Below are 26,929 nucleotides of genomic sequence, written 5' to 3'. Positions count from 1 at the left end.
TCCAAATTGATGATCAGCGATCAAGCCATTGGAGACGAGGAAGGATTTAATATCAAAAGCGATGATGGATTCCATGACCTTGCTGATGATTGGGAGCAGGCTGATTGTTCTGTCATTGCAAGGATCTGTTTTTGCACCTTTTTAATGTAAAGCAGTAATGTTGGCTGATTTCCAAGCAGATGGTAGATGACCTTAAGCAAAAGAAAAGGTGAAGAGAACAGAGAGGGTGAGATAGAGAAGCAGAGCAGGATTTTAGGACCCGTGGGCTGATGTTCACCTGATTTAGGACCCGTGGGCTGATGATTTTAAAACTTTTTGAGATATCCTGCACACAAACAAACTGACATGGTTGAAAACATTACTTCCATCTATTGCAGATGGTGGAAGTAAATATGGTAGCGGAGGAGGGAGTGTGAGGTGGGGATTGGGGATGGAAGGTTATTGGGGAATCACATTCCCCCAAGTGAGCCCCTCCTGGATCTGCCCCTGCATAGAATACTTACCCTGCACAGTCAACTTGGTGCGAGCCAACTCTTTTGTTTTTGAAGGGGAGTTTTTTTTTTTTCTTTGATCCAATAAGGCTGCCAGACCATGTGAGCAATAACATCATAAATTTATATTCTCTAATATTATTGTTGCATACACTACCGGTCAAAAGTTTTTGAACACCTCAATTTTTCCAGTTTTTCTTGAAATTTAAGCAATTCAAGTCCAGTGAATAACCTGAAATGGTACATAAGTAAGCAGTAAACTGCTCGGGGTTAAAAAAAAGTTTAGGTTAGCAAAAATGGGAAAATAATGTAAATTGCACAGTTATATTGTAAAAAAGGCCTTCTTCAGGGAACAAGTAATGGGTTAACAACTTGCAGCTGTTCTGCAGCAATGTAAGTAAATGAAGCCTTGAAAGTTGATGCCAAACAATTCCTACAGGTGTCCCAACCTCTGCTGATTACTTGATTACAAACCCCCTGTCTGTATAAAAGCAGTATTGGAACAGATTGTTATTGCACCCTCTGAAGCATTATTTGGACAATATTGCACTGCAGGAAGAAGTATATTGCTATCATAATGGCGAGAAAAAGGCAATTAACAAAGGAAGACAGACAGACCATTATAACCCTTAAAAGTGTAGGTCTTTCCTTTAGACAAATTGCAAAGAAAGCCAAGGTGTCAGTGAGTACAGTTTCCGACGCCATCAAAAGGCACTTGAGAAACTGGAGGAAACTCTGACAGGAAGAGGTCTGGCGGACCCAAAGCCACAGCAGAACCAGAAGACAAGTTTCTGAGAGTCAACAGCTTGCGTGATAGGCGGCTCACAGGACAACAGCTTCAAGCACAGCTTAAAGGAGAACGGACACGACCAAAACAACTTTGCAGATTTCGAAACATAAACATGTCTTAAACACTTCTATTGAGTTCATTTCACAAATATCTTCGCGGTTTTATTAGAATTTGTCAAAATATCGCCGAACAAGCAAAATCAGTTTTGTCAAAACCGCAAACCGGAAATGACGTTTGCGAAGTAACCCAGTTTTTCGTTCTTAAAGCCTTGTTGGCTTCGTGACGATCAGAACATCGCTTTGTTTTCGTTACGATCAGTTGGAATCATGCCCAGTCGTTGTGTGGCTGCTGCTAGTGCGTGCCCGTACGTGCGGGGAGGTAAGTACGTGGACATACGTACGTTGACGTACGTACCAAAAATAAGGCCTCACTGTCCGGAAGTTCGCATATCGCAGTTACGATTAATCGCAAATTAGTTTTAATGGCCAAGTATTCAATTTTCAAACCGCGAGGCAGAAACAAACACACGCGGTTCCTTCGCTGTCGCTTGACCGTACGTGCAAAGAAAAATTAAAACTTGCATCGTTCCTTCGGTCTTCGCTCTCGTCCTTCACCGTTCCTTCGCTCTCGTCCTTCGCTGTTCCTTCGTGCACGTACAAAACGTATGTGTTTGCTAAATAAATGGACATAACTTGGTAACCACTTGTCCGATTAATAGCAAACCTTGAAAAGGCACATCCTCAGGTCCCCAGCAATATACCTGGCAAGTTTGAATTAGATCGGACCAGTGGTTGACGAGAAACAGCCATCACAGACATACACACAGACACACAGAGATTGCTTGCATTATAGAGAGTGCTATAATGATACAATTACAACTGATACACCTGCAGTGCTGCACTAAGTCAACAACAACAACATGCATTTTAAAGGCCATTTTCCCTGCTAGAGCGGGGGTTAGCCTTGCGGTCCCCATGACAATCTTCTCCATTTTGCCCTATTTTCTGCATCTCTCCTTGTTAACCCCCTTGCCCGCATTTCTTCTTTCACCATCTTTAGCCAAGTCTTTCTCGGTCTTCCCCGTCCTCTACTTCCTTCTACATTAATTTCCATCACTCTTCTCAACCAGTCACTTTCATCCTTCCTCAACACATGACCAAACCATCTCAACCTGTTCCTCTTCACAGCATCAATCACAGGCAATAGTCCCATCATCTTTCGCAATTCATCATTTGTCTTCCTCTCTCTCAACGATACTCCGTACATCCATCGAACCATTCGCATTTCCACCCTTTCCAGCCTTCGTTGCTGCTCTACGTTCATTACCCATGTCTCGCTCCCATAAATCATAACACTTCTCACACATGCAGCATACACCTTTCCCTTCAGCTTCAGCGACACTCTCCTCCTCATCAGCACGCCACTCAGTTCCCGAAACTTCTTCCATGCACATCTCACTCGAGCAACCGTTGCCGAGTCTGATCCACCTTCTCCATTCAGCACGTCTCTGAGGTAGCAAAATGTTTTCACACCTTCCAGCTTCACGCTGTCTCCAAGATCCAACTCAACATTTCCTCCATCTGCAGCGCCCTCTGTGCACACCTTACATTTGAATGTAGCTGCCACACTGGTAAATGACCCTCTCAGACCACTACATTTTTGATGAACCCACTCAGCGCACATTGTACATTGAATGGAGTTCACTCCGACACCCTTCCTGCACACAGCACACGGCCACTTCCCAGTTCTTTCCACCTCACCACATGCTTTACCACTTGCCATCACCTTCGTCTTTCCGATATTCACCTTCAGACCTTTTGTCTCCATACATTCCTTCCACTTGTTCATCTTTTCCTTCAGTCCATCCATACTTTCCGCAATCAACACCAGATCATCTGCATACAACAACTCCCACGGTAAACTCTCCTTTACGTTCTGAGCCAGCACCTCCATCACAGCTACAAATAGTAGTGGACTTAGTACCGACCCCTGATGCACTCCCACATTCACCTCAAACTCACCACTGTTCCCGTCCTTCGTCCTTACAGCTGTGCACGCTCTTTTGTACATTGCCATCACTACTCTGATCAACCATTCCTCCACTCCTAACTTCCTCAATGCCCATGTCAATACTTTGCGTGGAACCCTATCGAATGCTTTCTCCAGATCAACAAATCCAAAAAACAACTTCTTCCTCTTATCCATGTACTTCTCCTGCAACTGCCTCATAATGAAAAGCGCATCTGTCGTTCCTCTTCCTGGCATAAAACCAAACCGCATTTCGTCGATCTTCACTTTCTTCCTTATCCTCCTCTCCAACACCCTTTCCAATACCTTCATTCCATGCTCCAATAACTTTGTCGCTCGGTACGAGCCACACTCCAGAGGGTCACCTTTCCCCTTGTATAGAGGGACGAGGGTACTCAGTTCCCAATCCACTGGAATGCGGCCTTCTTTCACCACCAGATTACAGATCGCTGTCATTCTCTTCACACCCCAACTTCCTGCTGCCTTCAACATATCTCCCACAACTCCCGTCGGCCCTCCCGCTTTTCCACTCTTCATTGCTTTTATCGCTTCCTCAACTTCCTTCTCAGTTATCCTCTCTGCCGGTCCTAAAACTGGGTTACTCTCTATGTTGCCATCCCATTCATTCTCTGTATTCAACAGCATTTCCATATATCTTTTCCATCTTCCTTTAATTCCATCTGGGTCGACAACGATTTGTCCCACTTCATCCTTCAAGCAACTCACCCCCATCACATCACACCTCTCTTTCGCTATGTGCTTTGCAATCCTGAATACTGCTTTCTGACCCTCTTCCGAATCCAAGCGTTCTCCGAACATTTTCCTACATGCCTCCTGCGCCTTTGCTACCTCTTTCTTTGCAGCCTTCCTGGCTGCCTTATAACTTTCATGCTCTGCTGTTTCTGCTCCCGTACCCTTCGCCTTCTGCCACTCCTTGAACTTCTTCCTCTTCTCGTCAATCCTCTTTCCAACTTCAACATCCCACCACCATGTTTCCGAGTGCCTCGGTGGTCCTTTTGTCCATCCACATACCTCACCAACGGCTCCCAACAGACGAGCTTTCATTGACATCCAACCACTTTCAAGCTCAACCACATCATCCTCTACCCTACTCAGCCTCTCTTTTAATGCCTCCCTTACTGTCACCTCTTTCAACCTCCACACCTTCATTCTCGGTTGGTACTTCACCCGCCGAGCTCTCCTCGCACCTTTCACCCTTATGTCGCAGACAACCAAGTGGTGCTGTGAAACAGACTCCTCCCCCCGGGATCACCTTTGTGTCCCGGAGGTGCCCCCTATCTCGCCTACGCACCATCAGGTAGTCAACGGTTGTCGTCGACCCACCTGACGTGTATGTAACAAGCTTATTATCCTCTTTCTGGAACTGAGTATTACAAATCAACAAATCAGCTCCATCAGCAAACTCCAAAATCCTTTCACCTTCTCCATTTCTCACATCATATCCGTAACCCCCATGAACTCCCTCAAAACCATCCATACTCCTTCCCACATGTCCATTCAGGTCTCCTCCCACCACAACAACTTCCTCATCTTTCACGTTTTCCATCAGTTTCTCTATCGCACACCAGAACTTGTCCTTCTCTTCATCGCCTCGACCAACCTGCGGAGCATATCCCGAGATGACGTTCACCAAGAGCTTTCCAATCATCATTTTCACCATCATCAACCTATCACTCACTCTAGTCACACTCACCACACTGTCTACAAACTCCTCAGAAACAGGACACCAACACCATTCACGCCCTCTGGGCACCCTTGCCACACATACTTGTATTTCTGTCCCTGCCTACCCTTCACCAATCTCACACCACTTCCCTTCCATCTCGTCTCTTGCACACAACATATGTCCACTCTTCTTCTGACCAATACTTCCACCACTTCTCCTGATCTCCCTGTCATTGTCCCTACATTCCATGTCCCAAACCTCAGAAACCGATCTCCACTTCGGGCTGCACCCTGCCCATATGTACTTGTAATAGTCATGGTTCTCTTTTTGAGGCAATGTTTTCATGGCCGGATGCCCTTCCTGACGCCAACCCTCTCAGTCGTCTCTTACGACACGCAGGGATACGGTGTACCTATTCTGACCAGGGTACACACTGGGAAACGTTTAAAACATGGAAATTCTGGGGGGGGGGGGGTGGGGGGGGGGCGGCGTCAGCATCTAGGCTGCGGTTTAAACATATTCCAACAATATCCAAACAGAACCATGAAAACCATGAAAAACAATCCGGGAAAAGTCTCCAAGCGAGAACGTGGATTTGAGAAAGAAGGGGCAGAGGCGGAAGAAAACGAGATACAGGGGGCGGGGCACAAGCAGAGACGAGGAGGAGAGCGAACAAGCACGTGTCCAGGAGGAGAGAAAGAATTAATATAGAATTATTTGTCTAGGGAGGTGAGGTGAGGGGGTGAAAACAAAATAAAAGAAACAAGCAATACAGCGAAGGAAATAACCCAAACCGACAAAACACCGACGGGGGGAGGGACGCCCCAAGTCACCAGGCCGCGCACGAGGTACGACCCAGAAAAGGATTAATTACACACAAGTTTGCACGAACCACAAACCAACACCAACTAGAAACACACAATAACACGTACACAGCAAAATAACCAGTGGAAATTTGACAAAGACAAGAATGGGAAAACACTCAAACTTCGATGCCGTGGAGAGCTCGAAGCACGCCTCACTCGCCCGAGGAACCGGAAGGCATCACTTTAGATGTAAACGATTTGATTATAACGAAAGCGTTTTCCACCTCATACTGTACTCGTTATAAAAAAAAAATGGTGATGCATGGTAAGGTGTATATAAATAAATAAATAGAAATTGTGTTGGTAGTGCAGAGGGTAAGGTATATATAAATGAATCTTTCGCCAAAGCATATATAATCCTGTACCATTCTCTCCTGGAAAGTTATTTTCTTTCAACTGCCAAGATTTGGAAATAAAATCATGCATCTCATGACTTATGGCTCCAATCGTAAAATCATTTTACATGCCTCATGCCAAAATATCATTTCCAGCATGTATTGAATATTAAAGAAATGCGTCAAGTAGAGGCTCCGAACGGAAGCATGGACCAACTGACAGGACACATAATATAAGCCACCAGCTTGGCAGTGCCCCATCGGGGCCTATAATTTAATCTCAGAACATCACTTGTCTTAATGACAGTCTCCAGCAAATAACTTCATGGAGAACCGTCTCACTTACCCGACTGTTTGGCGTGCAGATGTCACAGCAGCGACCGACGTATGGCCTCTTGTACCCGAGGAAGGTCTCGATGTGACAAGGGGATGTTTTGAAAGAGACAAAATCGGGGCTTATCTGGAAACAAAACAGCAACAGCATACAGAAGGCTTCCTTTGCCATCTATCCGCTTCAGCCAGCTAGAGGTAAAAACGCTGGAGCATCGAATCGAATAAACGAGAGTGAATCTGCACCGAGAGTACAAATGATAATTGAACTCCGAATGAATACACATTCTCCCAAACTCTAGTCTGTTATACCCTTAGGCTGTTACATCATGGCATTACATAATCAGTCCTTCATTGAAGTTTGTGGATCATGATTTCAAATGACAAAATATAAATTTAATAAATAGCCCTGCCATATTTACGAAGGCAATGTAAACACGATTTTTTTTTTCATGGTACACCTTCAATTGGGTTCTCAAAAAAAAAAAAAAAATTCCACAGTAGTACAAGGTTCAGGCAAAACCGATCGCACCAACGGCCTGCGATTCATTTCCACCACACTCCTCACGAGTTGAATGTGTGGTTTATTTGTTCCGCATATATGCGACAGGTCGAGACCAAAAACAACTAGAACGGGCACTCGGTAGAGCGCATACCTTCGCCGCAGCTACTGTTCTGTACTTGGCATGGGAGTGTAGGGAACAGAACAACAAAAATACGATTTTGACCTTTTCGTGACCTTGACCTTGACCTTTGACCCGATTGCTCCCAAAATCTAATCAAATGTGTCCCGTATAATAACCAATCATCCCACCAAATTTCATGCAATTCGGTTGAATACTTTTTGAGTTATGCGAATAACATATACACACACACACACAGACATACAAATAAATACACAGCGATCAAAACATAACCTTCCGCTTTTGCGAAGGTAAAAATGGAGGAAATTCAAATTCTCCTGTATAAAAGAAGTCAATTATTTATACATCTGAAACTTATAATCAAAAACAGCTGGGCCAATCTTCACCAAATTCTGCATACGTGCTCGGGGTACCCAGGGTCAGGTCATGGGCACAAAATACCCCTACCCCCATCCCCCTCAGTGAGAATGGGAAGACAACTTACGATTTTACCTGTATATGGAGAATAGTGCAAGCGGTTTAACCACTGAACCCTGCTAGATGTAGTGGGTATTGATACCCTTTTTGCTACTGGAGGGAATAGATGTTACTATTACTAAAAGCAGACATTGATTAGTCACATGAAGAAACAGGACCTCGAGCTTTAATGTAGCCGTTCCTGCAGTCGTAAAAAAAGAAAAATTGTATTGTTGGAAAGCTAATAATCTGCCGATAAACCAGACGTCATCTGTTTAACAGAACCCTTCCCCCCACAGGACATCGCTGACTCCTTAAAGTGTCTCTTCCCATTTGATATGCCTGAACCCCGTCCTGACAGCAGAGTTGCACTTTTCATCAATAACTCAATTTATCATTACCCTTGTACTGATCTGACACCTCCCAACCTCCAGGAGTACCATTGGCTGCAACTTCCTCTCAGCTCCCACCTTTTGTTTTCTGTGTGTTATACCATCCACCTAAAAGCGACAACTCCATCTACATCACTTTCTCATACGACATGGACCAACTTTTAACCACTCATCCTAATTCTCTCTTCCTCATATGTGGCAATTTCAACTGTCATCATGCAAATTGGCTGGGTGTTGGTACCTCTCTCACCAGCCATACCACTTCAGGAAAAGCCTTCTGTGATGACACAGGACTGACTCGATCTGTGAACTTTCCCATTCGGATTTAGTAATGACCAACTTTCCCCACCAATGTATCTTGCTCGTCCTCTGCCCCATTAGCTCATCTAATTATGTGCTTCATCAGTAAGGTCATGAAATCCATAATCGTAGTTGATATTAAATCCTTTCTTTTCTCCAATGGCTTAATCTCAGATCACCAATTCACATTCAAACCAGATCATTCCACTTTGGACGTGCTGCTCCAACTCTCCCAGCCATGGATGGAAGCCCTTCATGTCAGACAGGAGATCAGGGCTGCATCTCGAGACGTACCTCAAACTTTTTTTATTCGGTCTAGCATTCTGCCTCACTCTCATCCAAACTCTCTGCCTATGGCACCCAAGGACAACTCCACACTTGGCTGACTGACTTCCTCTACTCTCGTAGCCAAAGTGTGGCTTTCAACATAATACTCTCATCTCTTCCTTTTAAGGCGCCAAGCCAAAGTATTGTTCTGGGCCCAGTCCAGTTCCTGATCTTCATAAATTATTTATCTGACTCTGGAAAATCCCCTTTATCTCTTTGTCAATGACCCCACCCTCTGCCGTGACATCTCTCATCCTTCAGATAGGCAGGCTCCTTTTTCAAAATCTCCTTTTTAAAATCAATCTGACAAATACTACCAATCACATACAGTGTGCATAGTCCGACAGGATGGTGCAGAGGTAACGACAGGATGGTGCAGAGGTAACGGGCAGGGCGTTGCATTACAAGGTTCACCATCCCTCGGATGGACCTTAAACTGGGTGTCCTATCTGCCAGCATTAGTTGGTAGACATTAAAAATATTGGTGGACAGGTCTGTTAGACTTGGACCAAAAACATTCCCCAGCTGACCCCACAAGATGTGGGAATAAATACGTCTGTTGAAATGGATATAGTACAGCACATAATTAATTACATCAACAAACTAGAAAGGCATTCGGCAGAGCACATACCTCTGCCATGCCCTGAACCAAAGTTGAATTGCTTGTTTTAGTCACCTAACCAACTCATCAATCTCATCCATGTCACCTAACCAATTGTCCATAACTTTTTGAAATATTGTGCTATATATCGTTTTTGGCCCTGGTGTTGGGCTAGCGGCTAGGGTGCCAGCTTAGGATCCTAGGATCCTGGGTTCGAATCCCGGTCGATCGCTGAATTAACGCCAGGGGGGTTGACTCAGCCTGTCATCCTTCCGAGGTCGGCAAATTGAGTACCAGCTCACTGGTAATTCCCTGTTTGTCGTTAAAGGCGACAAAAAGGGTTGGCGTCAGGAAGGGCATCCGGCCGTAAAACATTGCTTCAAAAAGGGGACCAAAAAACAACAACAACGGTCCCCGAAAAAGGCCAACCCCCGCTTGCGGGGAAAAATGGCCTCTAAAGGTGGTTTTTTAAATATCGTTTTTGGCCCCATCATCCAATGGTGAGCAATCACTAAAAAGAATTTTTTTTAATCTCGTATCTGGATCCGGATTTGGATCTTCAACAAAATCTAATCAATTCATCCTTGTCACACACCCAACCTGCACCAAATTTCATCTGAATCCTGCTTTTGACTCCACTGCCAAACAATGGACTGTGGTCAAAAGGGATCCACGGTCAAACGGGACTTGTGGTCGAACTTTGCAAGCTTTCATTGGTTCCCAGAGCCATGAGATTTCTCTGCTGTCGGTTGCATCATCGCTGAAAATTTTTATTTTTCCTCTCACCGCTTCCGTCGACCCATTTCTCTTACTGAAAATCCCTCAAAAGAATCCTTTTTTGATAAACCATTGTTGTCTCATTTGTCCTATAAAACATACAAGGACAACATTTCTAAGTTAAGATATAAAAATTATTTTGAGACCAAGCAAACCTTGAATAAACATACATGTGGTGCAAACAGCCTGCTACAAGGTATAGATGAGCATATGTTGCACATATTATTATCCAATTAAAAAGTTCCCTCCAGGGAAATGCAGTTTAGTATTATTAGCTGCACCACCAGTTAACCACTAACCCAAGGTTGGCTGGTTGGGGCTTTTATCATCCAATCCAAACGTAACGTTAACACGTTCTACAAACGTTTATTCACCTAATATTTATTATGTTGGAATCAAAGTCACACTTAATCATTACCTAGGACTGGGCAGAGGAACACGCTGAATGGACATCACCACGAAGTTAGGGCAGATGATTTTTTTTTTTATTTTTTTTTTTTTTTTGTATACAAGATCGAGGCTCGTGAAAGAGCGAAAATTAATCACACAGAAAGACAAACAGACACATAAAACAAATAACATCGGGAGCGGTAGACAAGATGGGGAGAGAGGGGGAAGGACACAAACACAACATTTGAGAGCAGGGACCGAGAGACATGGAGACATCGAGAGATCTGTGGGAGGGAGAGGGCTTTGGGGGGGAGGCATGTGAAGGGGGGAGGCATGTGAAGGGGGGGAGGCATGTGAAGGGGGGGGGGGTGGGAGAGGTATAAACATATGGACACTGCCAGGATTTCCAGGAAATAAGTTGGAATTTCAAACAAGGTGGATCTGGGGTGAATTAGTGGGGGTAGAAAAGATCAAGGTTATGGATGGGGGAAGATAAGAGATGGTGGTGAACAGCTGTTTTAAAGACCTGGAGGGAGGAGAGGGATTGAAGGGAGTGTGGGAGTTTGTTCCACAGGCGGGAGAAAAGAGGAATGAAAGAGTGAAGGTGAGCAGAGAGCCGAGATTTCGGCAGTTTAACCATCAGAGGGTTGCTGGCAGATCTTGTGCGACCTGTAGGAATATTTGGGGGACAGAGCACGGAGAGAGCTGGGGGAGCAAGGCCGGAGAGGAGTCGGTAGAAGACAGAAAGACCACCTACCTGCCTGCGGTGAGTGAGTGAAAGGCCCTCAGAGATAGCTTCATCGCGGGAGATTCCAATGATTTTGAAAGCTTTGGATTCAACAGCGTGAAGCCGAGCCAGGTGTGAGGCAGGAGCACCAGCCCATAGGGGAGAACAGTATTCCATTGAGCTGCGGATGAAAGCCTTGTATGTGGTGAGGAGCTCAGGTGTGCCGAGGAAGGACTTCGCACGACGGAGGATGCCCAGTCGGCGACTGGCTTTGGAGGCCAGCTTGGAAATGTGGTTTTCCCAAGAAAGATCATGGCAGATAGTGAGACCCAAAAGCTTGAGTGACAGAACTTCTTTAAGAGGATTGTTGAGAAAGTAGATGGGAGGGTTTTCCAGATGGTCTTTTCGGAGAGACATAGTGAGAGAGTGGGATTTGGCAGGATTGAAAGACATGTTCCACTTGTTTGACCAGTCTGTGATTTTGTCCAGGTCTTCAGAGAGTGAGGAGGCTGCAGACTGCCTATCTGAGGGAAGAGGAATGGAGCGGCAGAGAGTGGAGTCATCAGCAAAGAGATAGAGAGGATGATTGACTTCATGGGGGTTTTAAACCACAGCACCAATGCTGAACCTAATAACCAACCTGAAGACTTTGACAACTCTTGGCATCCAACATGATCATGAATATGTACCACTCATAATCCTACACCTCCAAGAACCTCAGCTCTTAAAACCCTGTGGCCCTTGAAACCCAATCTAACCCTTACCCAATATAGTGGCGTCAAGAAGGCGTCAAGACGAAGAAGGCCTTGCTCCCTGCAACCACAAGGAACGTGATACAAGAATCATGCTCCATATGCAGGATGCTGTGAAACAAGGGGATACAAAGATCTCAATCCGCACAGTTGATACTGATGTGGTGGTTCTGGCAGTGACAGAAGCACAGCAACTCAATATTCCTGAGCCGTGGGTTGCCTTTGGAACTGGAAAGAACTTTTGCATCTTGGGAGCTCACGGTATGGCTAAGGCTCTTGGTCCTGAGAAGTGTGCAACTCTGCCAGTGTTTCATGTATTCACGGGATGTGACACTGTCTCTTTCTTTGCTGGTTGAGAAAAGAAGACTGCATGGGACACATGGAGGTGCTACATTGAGGTGACATCAGCATTTTGCACATTGAGGACTGTGACTCAATGGAGCAACGAGAGCGCTTTGTGATCTTGCTGTATGACCGCACTAGTAGTGAGCAGTGTCAATCAGGCCTGCAAACAGCTCTTTTCTCAGAAGGGTAGAGCACTCGATGGTCTTCCTCCAACAAAGGCAGCATTAATCCAACACACAAGGAGGGCTGCATACCAAGCTGGTTACTGCTGGGGCCAAATGATGATTGTAGCTTCTCAGCTTCCAAACCCAAGCGAATGGGGATGGAACAAGGTCGGCAATGGGGAATGGGATGCATGCTGTGCGACACTTCCAGGAGCATCAAAGGCCTGCCGGGAACTCTTGAGATGTGGCTGTAAGAAGGGCTGTATAAATTTGTTAAGGCAGCTCTTCCATGTACAGCACTTTGTGAATGTGCAGGAGAATGTGCAGCTTAAGTATCACAGCAGAGTGTTGAGCATCTGCCTACATACTATTTATCGGTATACAGCAGATCTGTGACATTGGCACCAAATGGATGTGCACCAGACAACATTTCTTGGTTTTAAAATACCATTACTAACTTTACAAATGTGAAATGGTTCCAATAAATCAAAATTGTAATGAGACGAGATGTCCCAATCCGAGACGTATGTGGAAAGTGCATGGAAATTGCAGAAATTTTGGAAAATGGCTGCCACTGCTGCCACAGGACATTTCTGCGATGGTCCTATAGCTAAAAATCTTATTTTAGATATGGCCTAACTCTTTAGATATGGCCTAACTTTAGATATAACAACCAAATTTGATGCTTTTATCATTAAGTGCACAACACTTTCACCTATCTGCTGTACTACAGGGGATACCTTGGACAGATACTTTTGCCTGTTAATCATAATTTACATGAACAATTTTGATAGTGGGGTTGAGTGGGCTTTGTAAATTTGCAGATGACACCAAGCTTGTAGGTAAGGTAGATAAGAGAGGGTGGTGGTGATCAGATTCAGGAAAATCTAGAAACTTTCATAGATTGAAGAAAAAAAATTGGCTGATGTAGTTTAACATAAGCAAATGCATGGTGCTGAGAATGGGTAAGAATAATGAAATTAGAGATTACATGATGCAAGGGGCAATCTTGGAGGCGTATCAGACAGGAGAAGGATTTGGGGGTGATAATAGATATATGGGGGGGGGGGGGGGGGAGGGAGGAGAATTGGGGGGAATTGGGGGAGACAGACCACATAATGCCAGGCAGCTACAGGTGAAGAAAGTAGGGTTTTAGGTTGTATTCATAGGGGAATCGATTCTAAATTAAAAGAGGTGGTTTTAACATTGTATAGGAATTTATAGGGAAAATGAGCATGGAGAAGACGGAGGTCATGTCGGTCGGACAGCAGAGAGAAAAAAATGAAAAATCGGTCAGAGACCGAGGACTTGCCGGAATGGACTTTTTTTTTTAATGGCGGGAAATCTATACATGTATATACGCTAAGCAATGGAAGGTAACCGAGTAAGTGTATGCATATCTCTTGTCCTTTCAGAGTTATAGTGGTTTGAAATATATTTTCAATGAAAACTTGGCCCCCTGACCTTTGACCCCAAAAAATAATTTAAACCAAGCATTTTTGACCATTTTATGCCACATGTTATATTTCGGAAATTGAATAATGAACATTTTGGTGTTGGATCGAAGGGAATCGGATAATGTTTGACAGAGTTATTAGTAAAAAAAACAATTTTTGACCTTGCAAAGTCACTCAAGGTCAAAGGTCATGGTGCCAAATGAAATGTCATATGTGGCTTCCTATATGTCAGTAACAGTAAGTGCATGCATATCTCTTGTACTTTTAGAGTTATAGTGGTTTGAAATATATTTTAAATGAAAACTCGACCCCCCCCCCCCCTGACCTTTGACCTTAACCGCTTTTCAAAACTAAGCATTTTAAAGCATTTTATCAAGACAGATTATGTTTCACAAATAGAATAATGAACATTTTGGTTTTGGTTGAAAGTAAAATGGATTTTTTTTGACTGAGTTATTAGCAAAAAACGATTTTCACGTTTTGGGTGACCTTGAGCTTGACCTTGGGCCTAGAGAGTTAAAAATTGGGCACAGTCTATTCCAGGGCAAGGCAAATATGTGTGTAAAGTATGGTGATGCTATGTGCAACGATGTAGACGTAGTACTGTGCACAGACAGACAGACAAACCAACCAACCAACCAACATACTTGACGGAATCTATTCCGGCAAGTAATAAACATCATGTTGGAGGGGAAGGAGACCAGACAGGAATATACGTTTGAGTATCTGGGTGGAACAGTGACCAAGGATGGTTAGTCAGAGGCAGATGTGTGGAGGTGGATCCGGGTGGGTGTGAATGTGTGGAGGAGGGTGGAGGGTGTAATGGCAGACAGAAAGATATCAATCAAGGAGATTGAAAGGAAAGGTTCTGATGTCTTGTGTAACGCCGGCCTACCTTTACGGTCTGGACATGGTGGCACTGACAGAGAGACAACGCCAGAGGCTGCAGGTTTGCGAGAACAACTGGGTCAGGAGGATTGCGGGAGTGAAGAGGGTGGATAGAAGGAGAATGGAAGAACTGAGGGAGGAGATTGGTGTGCAGATGAGCTTGATGGGGAGATTGGTGAAATTCCGACGGAGATGGGATGGACATTTGGTGAGGATGAGGGAAGAGAAAATGGCAAAGAGCGGATAGGTTGAGGGAACAAGGTAGGAGGAAAAGAGGTGGTCGAGATGGGAGGGTTGTGTGAAGAGGGATATCAGTACGGTTGGGTGGTTGAGGGGTGGAGAAAGGTGGCTGAGGACAGAGAGGAGTGGAGGAGTTGGACCTCACCACATAAAGGGAAAAAAAGAGGAAAAGGGGAAAAAAGAGGAAAAAGGGGGAAAAAGGAAAAGAAAAAGTAATTTAGTGAGGCCCCATCTAGAATATTGTGATGGAAGACGATACTGCGATTAGCATAGCACAGGCATGATGGGATGAACGGTCTCCTCCTGCTCCAAAGGTCCTTGCGTCGTATCCTTGCATCACCCGACAGCTCTCATAATCCTATAGCTCTAAGAGCAACCCTTCAGCTCTCATAATCATATAGCTCTCATATTAACCCTACAGCTCTCATAATCCTATAGCACTAATATTAACTCTATAGTTTTCTAGGGAGCTAGGGGTTGGAGAGGAGCGAGGGGTTGGAGAGGAGCGAGGGGTTGGAGAGGAGCGAGGGGTTGGAGAGGAGCGAGGGGTTGGAGAGGAGCGAGGGGTTGGAGAGGAGCGAGGGGTTGGAGAGGAGCGAGGGGTTGGAGAGGAGCGAGGTGTTGGAGAGGAGCGAGGGGTTGGAGAGGAGCGAGGGGTTGGAGAGGAGCGAGGGGTTGGAGAGTGAGGAGCTAGGGGTTGGAGAGGAGCGAGTGGTTGGAAAGGAGTGAGGGATTGGAGAGGAGCGAGGGGTTGGAGAGTGAGGGCCAATTGGAGAGGAGAGTGAGGAGCGATTGGAGAGGAGAGTGAGGGGCGATTGGAGAGGCGAGTGAGGAGCGATTGGAGAGGGGAGTGAGGAGCGATTGGAGAGGGGAGTGAGGTGCGATTGGAGAGGCAAGTGAGGTGAGATTGGAGGGGAGTATGAGAAATTGAAGAGGAGTGTGAGGGATTTTAGAGGAGTGTGAGGGATTTTAGAGGAGTGTGAGGGATTTGAGAGGAGTGTGAGGGATTTGAGAGGAGTGTGAGGGATTTGAGATGAGTGTGAGGGATTTGAGAGGAGTGTGAGGGATTTGAGAGGAGTGTGAGGGATTTGAGAGGAGTGTGAGGGATTTGAGAGGAGTGTGAGGGATTTGAGAGGAGTGTGAGGGATTGGAGAGGAGTGTGAGGGATTGGAGAGGAGTGTGAGGGATTGGAGAGGAGTGTGAGGGATTGGAGATGAGTGTGAGGGATTGGAGAGGAGTGTGAGGGATTGGAGAGGAGTGTGAGGGATTGGAGAGTGTGAGGGATTGGAGAGGAGTGTGAGGGATTGGAGAGGAGTGTGAATAGTTGGAGAGGAGTGTGAGGGATTGGGGAGGAGTGTGAAGGGTTGGAGAGGAGTGTGAGGGATTGGAGAGGAGTGTGAGGGGTTGGAGAGGAATGTGAGGGATTGGAGAGGAGTGTGAGGGATTGGAGAGGAGTGTGAATGGTTGGAGAGGAGTGTGAGGGATTGGAGAGGAGTGTGAGGGGTTGGAGAGGAGTGTGAGGGGTTGGAGAGGAGTGTGAGGAGGTATTGGAGAGGAGTGTGAGGAGGTATTGGTGAGGAGGTATTGGAGAGGAGTGTGAGGAGGTATTGGAGAGGAGTGTGAGGAGGTATTGGAGAGGAGTGTGAGGAGGAGTGGCATTGGAGAGACGTGAGGGTGGAGAGGAGTGAGGGGTCACATATTATGCGAAATAAAAAATGGCCTCTAAACGGTGGGGTTTTTTTTTTTTTACACCATTTTAACCATTTTGTAAAATTTAATGTGCAGCATCTAAAACAAGATGTCCAAATGTCACACACGTCAATACCCGTGGGATTCCCACGGGTGACCCCACTAGTTTCATATATTTGCATACTGTACTTTGTTTTCTTTTGTGTCTTTATACAGGTATACATAAAAATTCAAGATGAGATTTGCAAACAATATCTTACCTATTTTATTATTACAATACAATAATGTATCTAAATGCATTTTACATTATATTTCATTATTTCTCAACCATATCTTCTTCCTAACATGGTAAAGCTACATGTACTCTACTTTGCAAATAAACTACAGCACGCTAGCGCTAGCGCTAACATTCTATAGCACGCTCACACGTTTTGCAAGTCCACAACAACCAGCCGCATATTACTGCCGGTATGTACGTGTATCACAGACGGGATTATTTTGTGTGAGCGGCCATGAAACAATTATGATGGAGACTATCAAATCGAGAGAGATTGCTCGCGATCAGTCGAACGATGTTTAAAAAAAAAAAAAAAAAAAAAAAAAAAAAGGAGGCGGCCTCTAAAAAGGAAGCGGGCGGGGACGCTAAACATGAATATTTTTTTGTTTGGCCTAATCATATAGCTCTAATATTAACCCAATAGCTCTCATAATCATATAGCTCTAATATTAACCCTATAACTCATAATACTATAGCTCTCATAATACTCTAGCTCTAATATTAACCATATACAGCTCTCATAATCCAATAGCTCTAATATTAAGCCTAAAGCTCTCATAATCATATTGCTCTAATAATCCTATAGCTCTAATATTAACCCGAGAGCTCTCATAATCCTATAGCTATAATATTAACGCTATAGCTCTCATAATCCTATAGTTCTAATATTAACCCTAGAGCTCTCATAATCCAAATAGCTATAATATTAACCCGAGCTCTAACAATCCTATAGCTCTAATAAGGTAATTTTAACCCTACAGTTCTCACAACCCTACAGCTCTAATAAGGTAATATTAACCCGATTGCTCTCATAATCCTATAGCTCTAATATTAACCCTCCAGCTCTCATAATCATATAGCTCTAATATTAACCCTACAGCTCTCATAATCCTATAGCTCTAATATTAATCCGAGAGCTCTCATAATCCTATAGCTCTAATATTAACCCGAGAGCTCTCATAATCCTATAGCTCTAATATTAACTCGACAGCTCTCATAATCCTATAGCTCTAATATTAACCCGAGAGCTCTCATAATCCTATAGCTCTAATATTAACCCTAGAGCTCTCATAATCCTATAGCTCTAATATTAACTCGACAGCTCTCATAATCCTATAGCTCTAATATTAACTCGACAGCTCTCATAATCCTATAGCTCTAATATTAACCCTAGAGCTCTCATAATCCTATAGCTCTAATATTAACTCGACAGCTCTCATAATCCTATAGCTCTAATATTAACCCGAGAGCTCTCATAATCCTATAGCTCTAATATTAACCCTAGAGCTCTCATAATCCTATAGCTCTAATATTAACGCGAGAGCTCTCATAATCCTATAGTTCTAATATTAACCCTAGAGCTCTCATAATCCTATAGCTCTAATATTAACCCTAGAGCTCTCATAATCCTATAGCTCTAATATTAACGCGAGAGCTCTCATAATTCTATAGCTCTAATATTAACTCTACAGCTCTCATAATCCTATAGCTCTAATAGTAATATTAACCCCAGAGGCAGAGCTCTTATAATCCTATAGGCTACAGTATAGCTCTAATAGAGCTATAGTATAGCTTAGAGCTATAGTATAGCTCTAATAAGGTAATATTAACCCTACGGCTTTCATAATCCTATAGCTCTAATAATAACCCTCCAGCTCTTGTAATTTTGATGAGGTCGCAGACGAGGGCAGCAGCGGAGGGGGGAAAAGTAGGGTTTGTACAGAATGCAAGGGGAAAAACGGATCCTCCTCGTACCTTTTGCCAAGGATTCCATGCTCCGGGGAGGAGGCCGATGCCCTTGCCCCGAAAGCCGTTCTTCCGTGCCATCCTGCCCGACTCGGAGTCACTTCCACCGGGCACGCACGGAGCCGATCCCTGCGACATGATCGTTTGCCGCTCACAACAATCGGTAATTACCACGGCAGGTGCCCCAGGTCCGTTACAAGGCATCCGTACTCTCGCAGGGGGCCCGGCGTGCAGAGCGAGCGGAAGGTCAAGGGGACCACGAGGGGGAACCTTGAAAGACAACGCCGAATACGACATTAACTTTCTTCAAATAGCAAACAAGTTTCATATTAATAGAATCAAACATCATAGACTGAGATTTTTAAATATTTGCCAAGAAGTTGTTGTTGTTTTAATATTTTTTTATTTTCCTTCTTAACCCTGGTAGATGATACGTCAATAAATCCGCCTTGCTGGGTCTGGGGGCGTGGTTTCGTCATTCATAGACCGCCCACCCCCTTGTTGAGGGCGCACGTGTACACAATGCATTTACTGTACGTACTCATAAAGAGGTGCATTGTGCTCGTCGGCGCTATTGTCCCGGTGATCTTGTATTTGTTCATAGGTTGTGGGGTTATATGAGTTCCTGCATTTAAGACAAACAAGGCCTCGGGTGACTCAGCTTCCCCAGTGAAATTATAGTATACGGCGCCCTCAACCGAAAACACGCAAGGTACAAATTAAAGAACAAAAAACCCAAGGCTACAACTATTTATTAGATATTACGTACGCACACGGAATACCTGATTGAGAAAATTAAAAGGATGATTATATGTTTGCGGGAGAAAGGTTGGGGGGTGTTAGCGTGTTAGAGGATGATCCAGACTTAGAGCACATATTTTTGCATATGTAATAAATAGATGTCCCCACGAAACATTTACATGAGCATGTTTCAGGCAAATTGTTTCATAATTTTCAAATTTCATAATTTTATACCTTTTTTGGAAACAGTCGAGGCTCATGGAAGAGCAACAATTAGTACATTGAATGGATCAGAACATAAGATAACGAAAGAGTAGTATTGTAGCGGTTACCTTATTCACATGTCGCGGTTATCTTATCCGCATGTGACGGTTACCAATACCATATGTTTGGTCTAACCCACACGCACGGGCTGTTGGTTGTGTGGTCATGACGCACGCGCGGCTGTTGGAGCCACGCCCTCCGAAGAGGGTTTTTGGTTTTATATAAGCCGTTACGACTTCCGTTCGCCAGCAGTTGATGGAGATTTCTGTATAATAAACAAGCTTTGTACCCAACGAAATGGCCTCTTCTTCTCGCCTTCGGCAACTCCTAAACTGGTGACCTCGACGCCCCCGAACGTATTCGGGGGCTGCACATGAACACGGCAGTATTGCGACCGCAATTTCTTCCACAAGACCTAAACTCGAACTGCCGGAGTTTTAGCAACGACGAGCGGCCATGTGGTTTGCGCATCGCGCTCGGTTCCTCCTCTACGACTAGAGGGGCGAGCCTGCTCCGGGACCCTCCGAAGGAACGCCGTTACGAGGCGTTGGCGGCACGGCTGCTCGTAACCTCCGCGCACACAGGCCGAGCACTGCTGCTCGTAACCTTCGCGCACACAGGCCAAGTACTGCTGCTCGTAACCTCCGCACACACAGGCCGAGCTCTGCTGCTCATAACCTCCGCGCACACAGGCCGAGCACTGCTGCTCGTAACCTCCACGCACACAGGCCGAGCACTGCTGATCGTAACCTCCGCGCACACAGGCCGGGTACTGCTGCTCGTAACCTTCGCGCACACAGGCCGAGCACGGCTGCTCGTAACCTCCGCGCACACAGGCCGAGCACTGCTGCTCGTAACCTCCGCGCACACAGGCCGAGCACTGCTGCTCGTAACCTCCGCGCACTGGAGTCTCGTTACCTTCGTGCGCGCTGGAGCCTCGTTACCTTCGCGCGCACTGCTGCTCGCCACTCCCGCAACTCCTGCTGCTGCAACTACAACTGCTACCGCTGCTCGCCACTCCCACAACTCCTGCTGCTGCAACTACAACTGCTACCGCTGCTCGCCACTCGCGCAACTACGACCCCTACTCTACATCCTCGGGAGGCCCGCGAGGAACCTCGGCAGCCTCCCCCGAGGCCTTGACCAGCCCCTCGGTCGATTCAACCCCACGGCGGCGTTTTTTCGCACATACCTGGGCCAGGCCCTGCTCGAGCCTTCTCGGCACTGCCGAGCACGCCTGCGAACTACGTACACACCCGTGGCGTGCCTTCTGGGGGGGGGGGGGGGGGGGGGCGCATGTAGCGGTTACCTTATTCACATGTCGCGGTTATCTTATCTGCATGTGACGGTTACCACTACCATATGTTTGGTCTAACCCACGCGCACGGGCTGTTGGTTGTGTGGTCGTGACGCACGCTGTTGGAGCTGTTGGGCTGTTGGAGCCACGCCCTCCGAAGAGGGTTTTTGGTTTTATATAAGCCGTTACGACTTTCGTTCGCGAGCAGTTGCTGGAGATTTCTGTACAATAAACAAGCTTTGTACCCAACGAAATGGCCTCTTCTTCTCACCTTCGGTAACTCCTAAAGTATAAAGACAAAAAAGAGGGGTCACACAAAATATAACGAGTGAGAAATGAGGGATGTCGGGATAGAATGAGGGTTATGGGTGGACACGGGGTGAACAAGATGGATACAGCCACAAACTCCCAATCACGGAAGTGGATTGAGGAAAAACTGGAAATCTGGAATGAGGTGGCCGGTTTGGGGAGGCTAAATGTGGGTAGAAAAGATCACGGTTGTGAATGGATGACCTAAGATGGTGGTGAACAGCGGTATTGAAGCTCTGCAAGGAAGATTGAAGAGACTGAGGAAGTTTGTTCCACAGGCAGGCCAAAAGAGGACCAACTGAGTGGAGGTGAAGGAGCTGTGCCCCTACGCGAGTCGAAAGGAATGACGCGACAAAAGACGGGAATTCGTCCGAGCTCCTTTATTGGTAAAACGAAAACTCGGGTACTCTGAAAAGCCCGTTTATCGGGTAGCAATATATATAAGCACAATGAAACACGTCATGCCGGAAGCCACGCCTCCCAAGCCGGGCGTGGCATGCCGATCGGAGCGTATGCCCGGGCGGCCTGGGCTGGGCGAGCCCGGTACAGTGATCGCTCCCTGGTTGCGTCATCGGCAGGTGTAAGGCGATTGTGTATGCTCAGTGGCAACCGCTACAGAGGTGAGCATGTGAGTCAGCATTTTGAGTTTCACGAGAGGGGTGTTACTGGCATGGCAGACCGTGTGTGTCCTGTGGAAACCTGGGGAGGAGGAATGGGGGACAGAACTTACAAAGGGCAAAGGGTCGGTGTCAGACCAGAAAAGTAAGTGGGATAAGACAGAGACCTCTGAACTGTCGGTAATGTCAGTGATAGGCTCACATCCAATAGGAGATATAAGATGATTAAATCCATTTAAAATTCCTGGTGGAATTTTTTATTTCAATTGAATTAGAAAAATCTAAATAATTGCTATCCTGGTAGCCATGTGGGGAGGACTTGAAGCCGTTCCTCCGTGCCATCCTGCCGATAACAGCCATCGGCACAGCACAGGTATTAAGAATTAGCATTGAAAATTTCCGGAAGCTGAGAATTCCAGGAGTATGTTGTTTCTATGTTATTTTTTGTTTTGAAAACCGAGCTGGCTCATTAATGACTTTCATGAAGGTGGAAATTTGCTTTCCTTGCCTGGTCTCGTCTACATTTGATGCTGGTCCCAAATTGCAGAAGACTCTTAATACCCTCAGAGAAATTTGTGATGGGTGCTAAAATGTTACCTAGGAGGAAGGTACTGCTGACCCGAAACCCCCTAAATTGATTTTTTTTAAACTTTATTAAATATTCATGGCATGGAAGCAAAAAGCTATACAGTATTTACTGTAGTGGTTTAATACAAGGCAGAGATAAAGTGGTCAAAGAAGTGTGGTTGTGGCCGTCGATTCATGGCTCTGGGCCGAGAGCTTTCTTCGGAAGGAGAAGCTGTTGCTAAGATGCTAAGTTGTGGGAGAGATTGCATGCTCAGTTATAGTAATAAAACCATTGGGAACTAATGGTCAGTAGTCAGCAATAAAATCCTGAAGCAGGTTATCCTGTCTTGGGATATTAGCTTGTGACAAATGGACTGAATCGTTCCAATACCCAAAGTAAGCACTACCAAGAAAGAGACGATCACGCGAATTAACACATAAACTTGTGGGTGTGTTCCGTTGCCAAGTTTCTTGTAGAGCGCTCGCCGTGTGGCTTAAGCACTCAAGCAAGCACTCCATTCAAAAGCATTGATAAGGAATGGCTGGCTTGGCAAGTGCTAGTTTGCTGCTTGGTAACTGAACTCACCCTTGAAACCAGCTGGTTCCCTCCAAATATGAATGAGAAAGCATCTGAAAATGCAAAGACCGTCCGCGTCCGCTTTGTATTCGGCTTCTTCGTCTTCCCAATGCTAAACATGATGAGAAAAATACAAAAAATACAAAAAGATTGACGATTTTAGGCGACCATGACCTTTTGATCTCAAAAGCAATATGCTTCAATGACCTAATATGCAAATTCTTAAAATGTAAGGTCAATTGGATGAAGATTGACAATTTTATGTGACGTTGAGCTTTTGACCTTTTGACCAAATTACTAATTTGGCTTCTCCATATTCTCATCATAAAGCTTTGTTGAAAAGTTGATGACAAACGTTTGAATGGTAAAAAAAAGTTACGGCCTGGGCAGACACACAGACACAACCACGTGGCAGACAGACAACCCTCTTGAGGACTTTCAGTCATTCAAACTGCTGGGTCTCACTATCAGCCATTATCTTTATTGGGCAAACCACATTTCAAAGTCGGCCTGCAAAGCCAGCCGCCGATTGGGTACCCTCTATCCTACAAAGTCCTTCCTTGGAAAACCTGAACTCCTATCCACCTACCAGGCTTTAATCCACAGTTTGATGGAGTACTGCTCTCCCCTCTGGGCTAGCTCCCCTGCCTCACATCTTGCTCAGCTTGATGCCGTGGAAATCAAGGCCTATAAGATTTTTGGAATCACCCGTGATGAAGCTGAGTGAATGGGCCTATCACTTCGCCATCACAGACAGGTCAGTGGTCTTTCCATACCGCCTCTTTTCTGGTCTTTCTTGAACCCTCTGCTCTTTCCATGCTCCCCCACTACACTCCCCACCACCCAGGTTTCTGCAGGGCTCAAACAGTCCACCATCAACCCCCTTATGGTGAAACTACCTAAATCCAGGATCACTACTCACATCCACTCATTTCCTCCCTGTGAAATCAAAATAAACATTCTCTCCAATCTCATTCTGCCCTCAAGGTCTTCAAGACAGCTGTTTAACACCATTTCAGATTGTCCCCAATCCAAAACCATGATCTTTTCGACTCTCGTAAACCTGACCGAAATCCCTTCTACTTCCATTGTTTCAGCTTTCCCTCTTTGGAGTTTCCTTCTGTATCCATCTTGTCCACTTCATGCATTCTCTGTGTCCATTGTGTCCACCCCATGGTGCATTTTAACTTAAGCAGCTCAGTTTTATGCTTTTTTGCATAGGCCTACATAGTCAAGGCTGAGGAAGAGCTAGAATTGGAAAACTGAACAGATCTGGACACAACATAATGAAAAGAGCAGTATAAAGAGGGGGGAGACACCACCACGGGGTTGAGGGATAAAATAGAATGAGACATTGAAAAATAAGGGATGTGGGGAAGAATGAGGGCAAAGGGAGGACACAGGAGGTGAGCAAGATAGATGCAGCCACAAACTCTCAATCATAGAAGTGGAAGGAAAAACTGGAAATCCAGAAAGAGGTAGGTTTAGGGAGGATAAATGTGGGTAGAAAAGATCACGGTTGGAGATGGAGGGTGACCAAGATGGTGGTGAACAGCTGTCTTTTTGGGGTCCCAGCAGGTGCCCTAGGGTGGGTGGGAGGTTTCATAAATGTCTCAATCAGGGCCGTATTTACCCAAAGATAACCGGGTCAATTACCCACTAGCAGTGGAAAATGCGGCAATTCAGAGTGCGGTGAGGTTCGGAAACGTTTACACCGACACAACGCTTGTCTGGATGACCCAGGAACACCACCGCCGGTTGTTGAACAACCTGATCAGGACTATGCTGCTAAGCATTCCTCACATTTGTCAATGCAGTTATTTTATTTAGGGTCTGTCCTTGATGAGGACTACAGTGCATTCAGAAAGTATTCAGACCCATTCACTTTTTTCACATTTTGTTATGTTGCAGCCTTATGCTGAAATCGTTTAAATTCATTTTTTCCCTCATCAATCTGCACTCAATACCCCATAATGACAAAGAGAAAACAGGATTTTAGAAAGTTTTGCAAATTTATTAAAAAGAAAAAACTGAAATATCACATTGACATAAGTATTCAGACCCTTTGCTATAACACTTGAAATTTAGTTCAGGTGCCTCCCATTTATCTTGATCATCTTTGAGACGTTTCTACAGCTTGATTGGAGTCCACCTGTGGTAAATTCAATTGATTGGACATGATTTGGAAAGGCACACACCTGTCTATATAAGGTCACACAGCTGACAATGCACATCAGAACAAAAACCAAGCCATGAGGTCGAAAGAAACTGCCTGCAGAGCTCAGAGACAGGATTGTGTCGAGGCACAGATCTGGGGAAGCCTACAAAAAAATTTCTGCTGCATTGAAGGTTCCCAAGAGCACAGTGGCCTCCATAATTCTTAAATGGAAGAAGTTTGGAACAACCAGGACTCTTCCTGCAGCTGGCCGCCCGGCCAAACTGAGCAATCGGGGGAAAAGGGCCTTGGTAAGGGAGGTGACCAAGAACCCGATGGTCACTGTGGCTGAGCTCCAGAGATCCTGTGTGGAGATGGGTGAAACTTCCAGAAGGACAACCATCACTGCAACACTCCACCGATCTGGGCTTTATGGCAGAGTGGCCAGACGAAGCCTCTCCTCAGTGAAAGACACATGAAAGCCTGCTTGGAGTTTGCAAAAAAGCACCTAAAGGACTCTCAGACTGTGAGAAACAAGATTCTGTGGTCTGATGAAACTAAGATTGAACTGTTTGGCTTCGGTCTGGCCACTCTGCCATAAAGCCCAGATCGGTGGAGTATTGCAGTGATGGTTGTCCTGGAAGTTTCTCCCATGTATATATAATATTACGTTTATGGGGGAAGAGGGGTTAGAGATTACCTTAGAAGCAATAGGTTTGTATAGAATAGTATGGACTGTGTGCGATTATGAAGGAAATCTTGATGTAAGGATGATGGACCTGTTCGCTAAGGATTGTCTTTGAATGTGCACGAGACAAGGTTCGTGCTTGTGATGAGGTAGAGCGGGATTAAATTAAGGAAACGTGTATAAAACCTCATGTAAATATCCATCGGGCCTGCTGGGTGACATCTCTGTAGAACAGAGTTCACACCAGCCACTGGCAGATATTGGGTGGTGCATGGGGGGGCGGGGGGGGGGAGGGGCAATGCCCGCTCCTTTATTTTGTTTTCAGGAGTTTACAATTAAGATAAAAATCATTCTGAATATAAAAGTGAGTAACAAAGCGAAACGGAACCCAAGTGCGTGGATTTCTTCCCTCAGCCATGGCAGATATCGTGTTATTTGCATATAGTGATGTGATTGGCTGCATCCTTTTTCAAATCAGATTAACAACTTTGGGTCAAAGAGAGCATGTAGAAGTGGCAACATATGCATATGAAACACCCGTGACTGTAACCCAACCTCAAAAAAACAGGTGTCATCAGCAGTTGTACATTCCCATTTTGGATATTGTAACTGCAGAGTTAGAGAGACGATTCTCAAAAGAATCAATGGAAATTGCTGAAGTATGTGACTCATTGTTAAGGTGTCACAAAAATGGCATTCATCCACATCGACCCTTGGAGAAATAGGCAGACCCACTCAAAACGAGAAGAAACAAGTACAGATACATTCAAAGTACACCGCCCCCATGCAAAATAAATAAATATCCACCAGTGCGGCATTGTCAGGGAGCCTTCAGCGCCCGGCAATATCGCCGTGCAGCTCATGGAGACTGCATTGTGTGGGAGATGTGTTCAATAAGTTGATTGATTAATTGCATAATTAAAATCAATAAACAGTAATCATAACATATTTTCTTAATTAATTGGATAATAGTGTTACGGTTTTGAGAGTGTAAATATAACATCATTAAAGGTTA

At 45.2% G+C, this 26,929-nt stretch overlaps 1 protein-coding gene across 3 annotated transcripts in view; it reads right to left on the bottom strand.

Annotated features, from left to right (window-relative positions):
* GPAM (glycerol-3-phosphate acyltransferase, mitochondrial) overlaps window positions 1-23,179 on the bottom strand; it is a 110,176-nt gene extending 86,997 nt beyond the window's left edge. The window contains exons 1-3 of one of the 3 annotated variants that reach the window (XM_068104635.2): window positions 23,081-23,179; window positions 18,709-18,969; window positions 6,544-6,657 (exon numbers count right to left, since the gene is read on the bottom strand). In XM_068104635.2, coding sequence (XP_067960736.2) covers window positions 6,544-6,657; window positions 18,709-18,903 — 309 coding nt within the window. In that variant the 5' untranslated portion in view covers window positions 18,904-18,969; window positions 23,081-23,179. Of the gene's footprint in view, window positions 1-6,543; window positions 6,658-18,708; window positions 18,970-19,118; window positions 19,128-23,080 lie in introns of those variants that run through there. The other 2 variants (XM_068104636.2, XM_078772188.1) reach the window with 2 other exon arrangements.
* Window positions 23,180-26,929: the final 3,750 nt, after the last annotated feature.

Source organism: Myxine glutinosa, chromosome 2, assembly GCF_964187855.1.
Source record: "Myxine glutinosa chromosome 2, kmMyxGlut1.1, whole genome shotgun sequence".
NCBI lineage: Eukaryota > Metazoa > Chordata > Myxini > Myxiniformes > Myxinidae > Myxine > Myxine glutinosa.
This window is presented reverse-complemented; position numbering and strand designations above follow the sequence as displayed.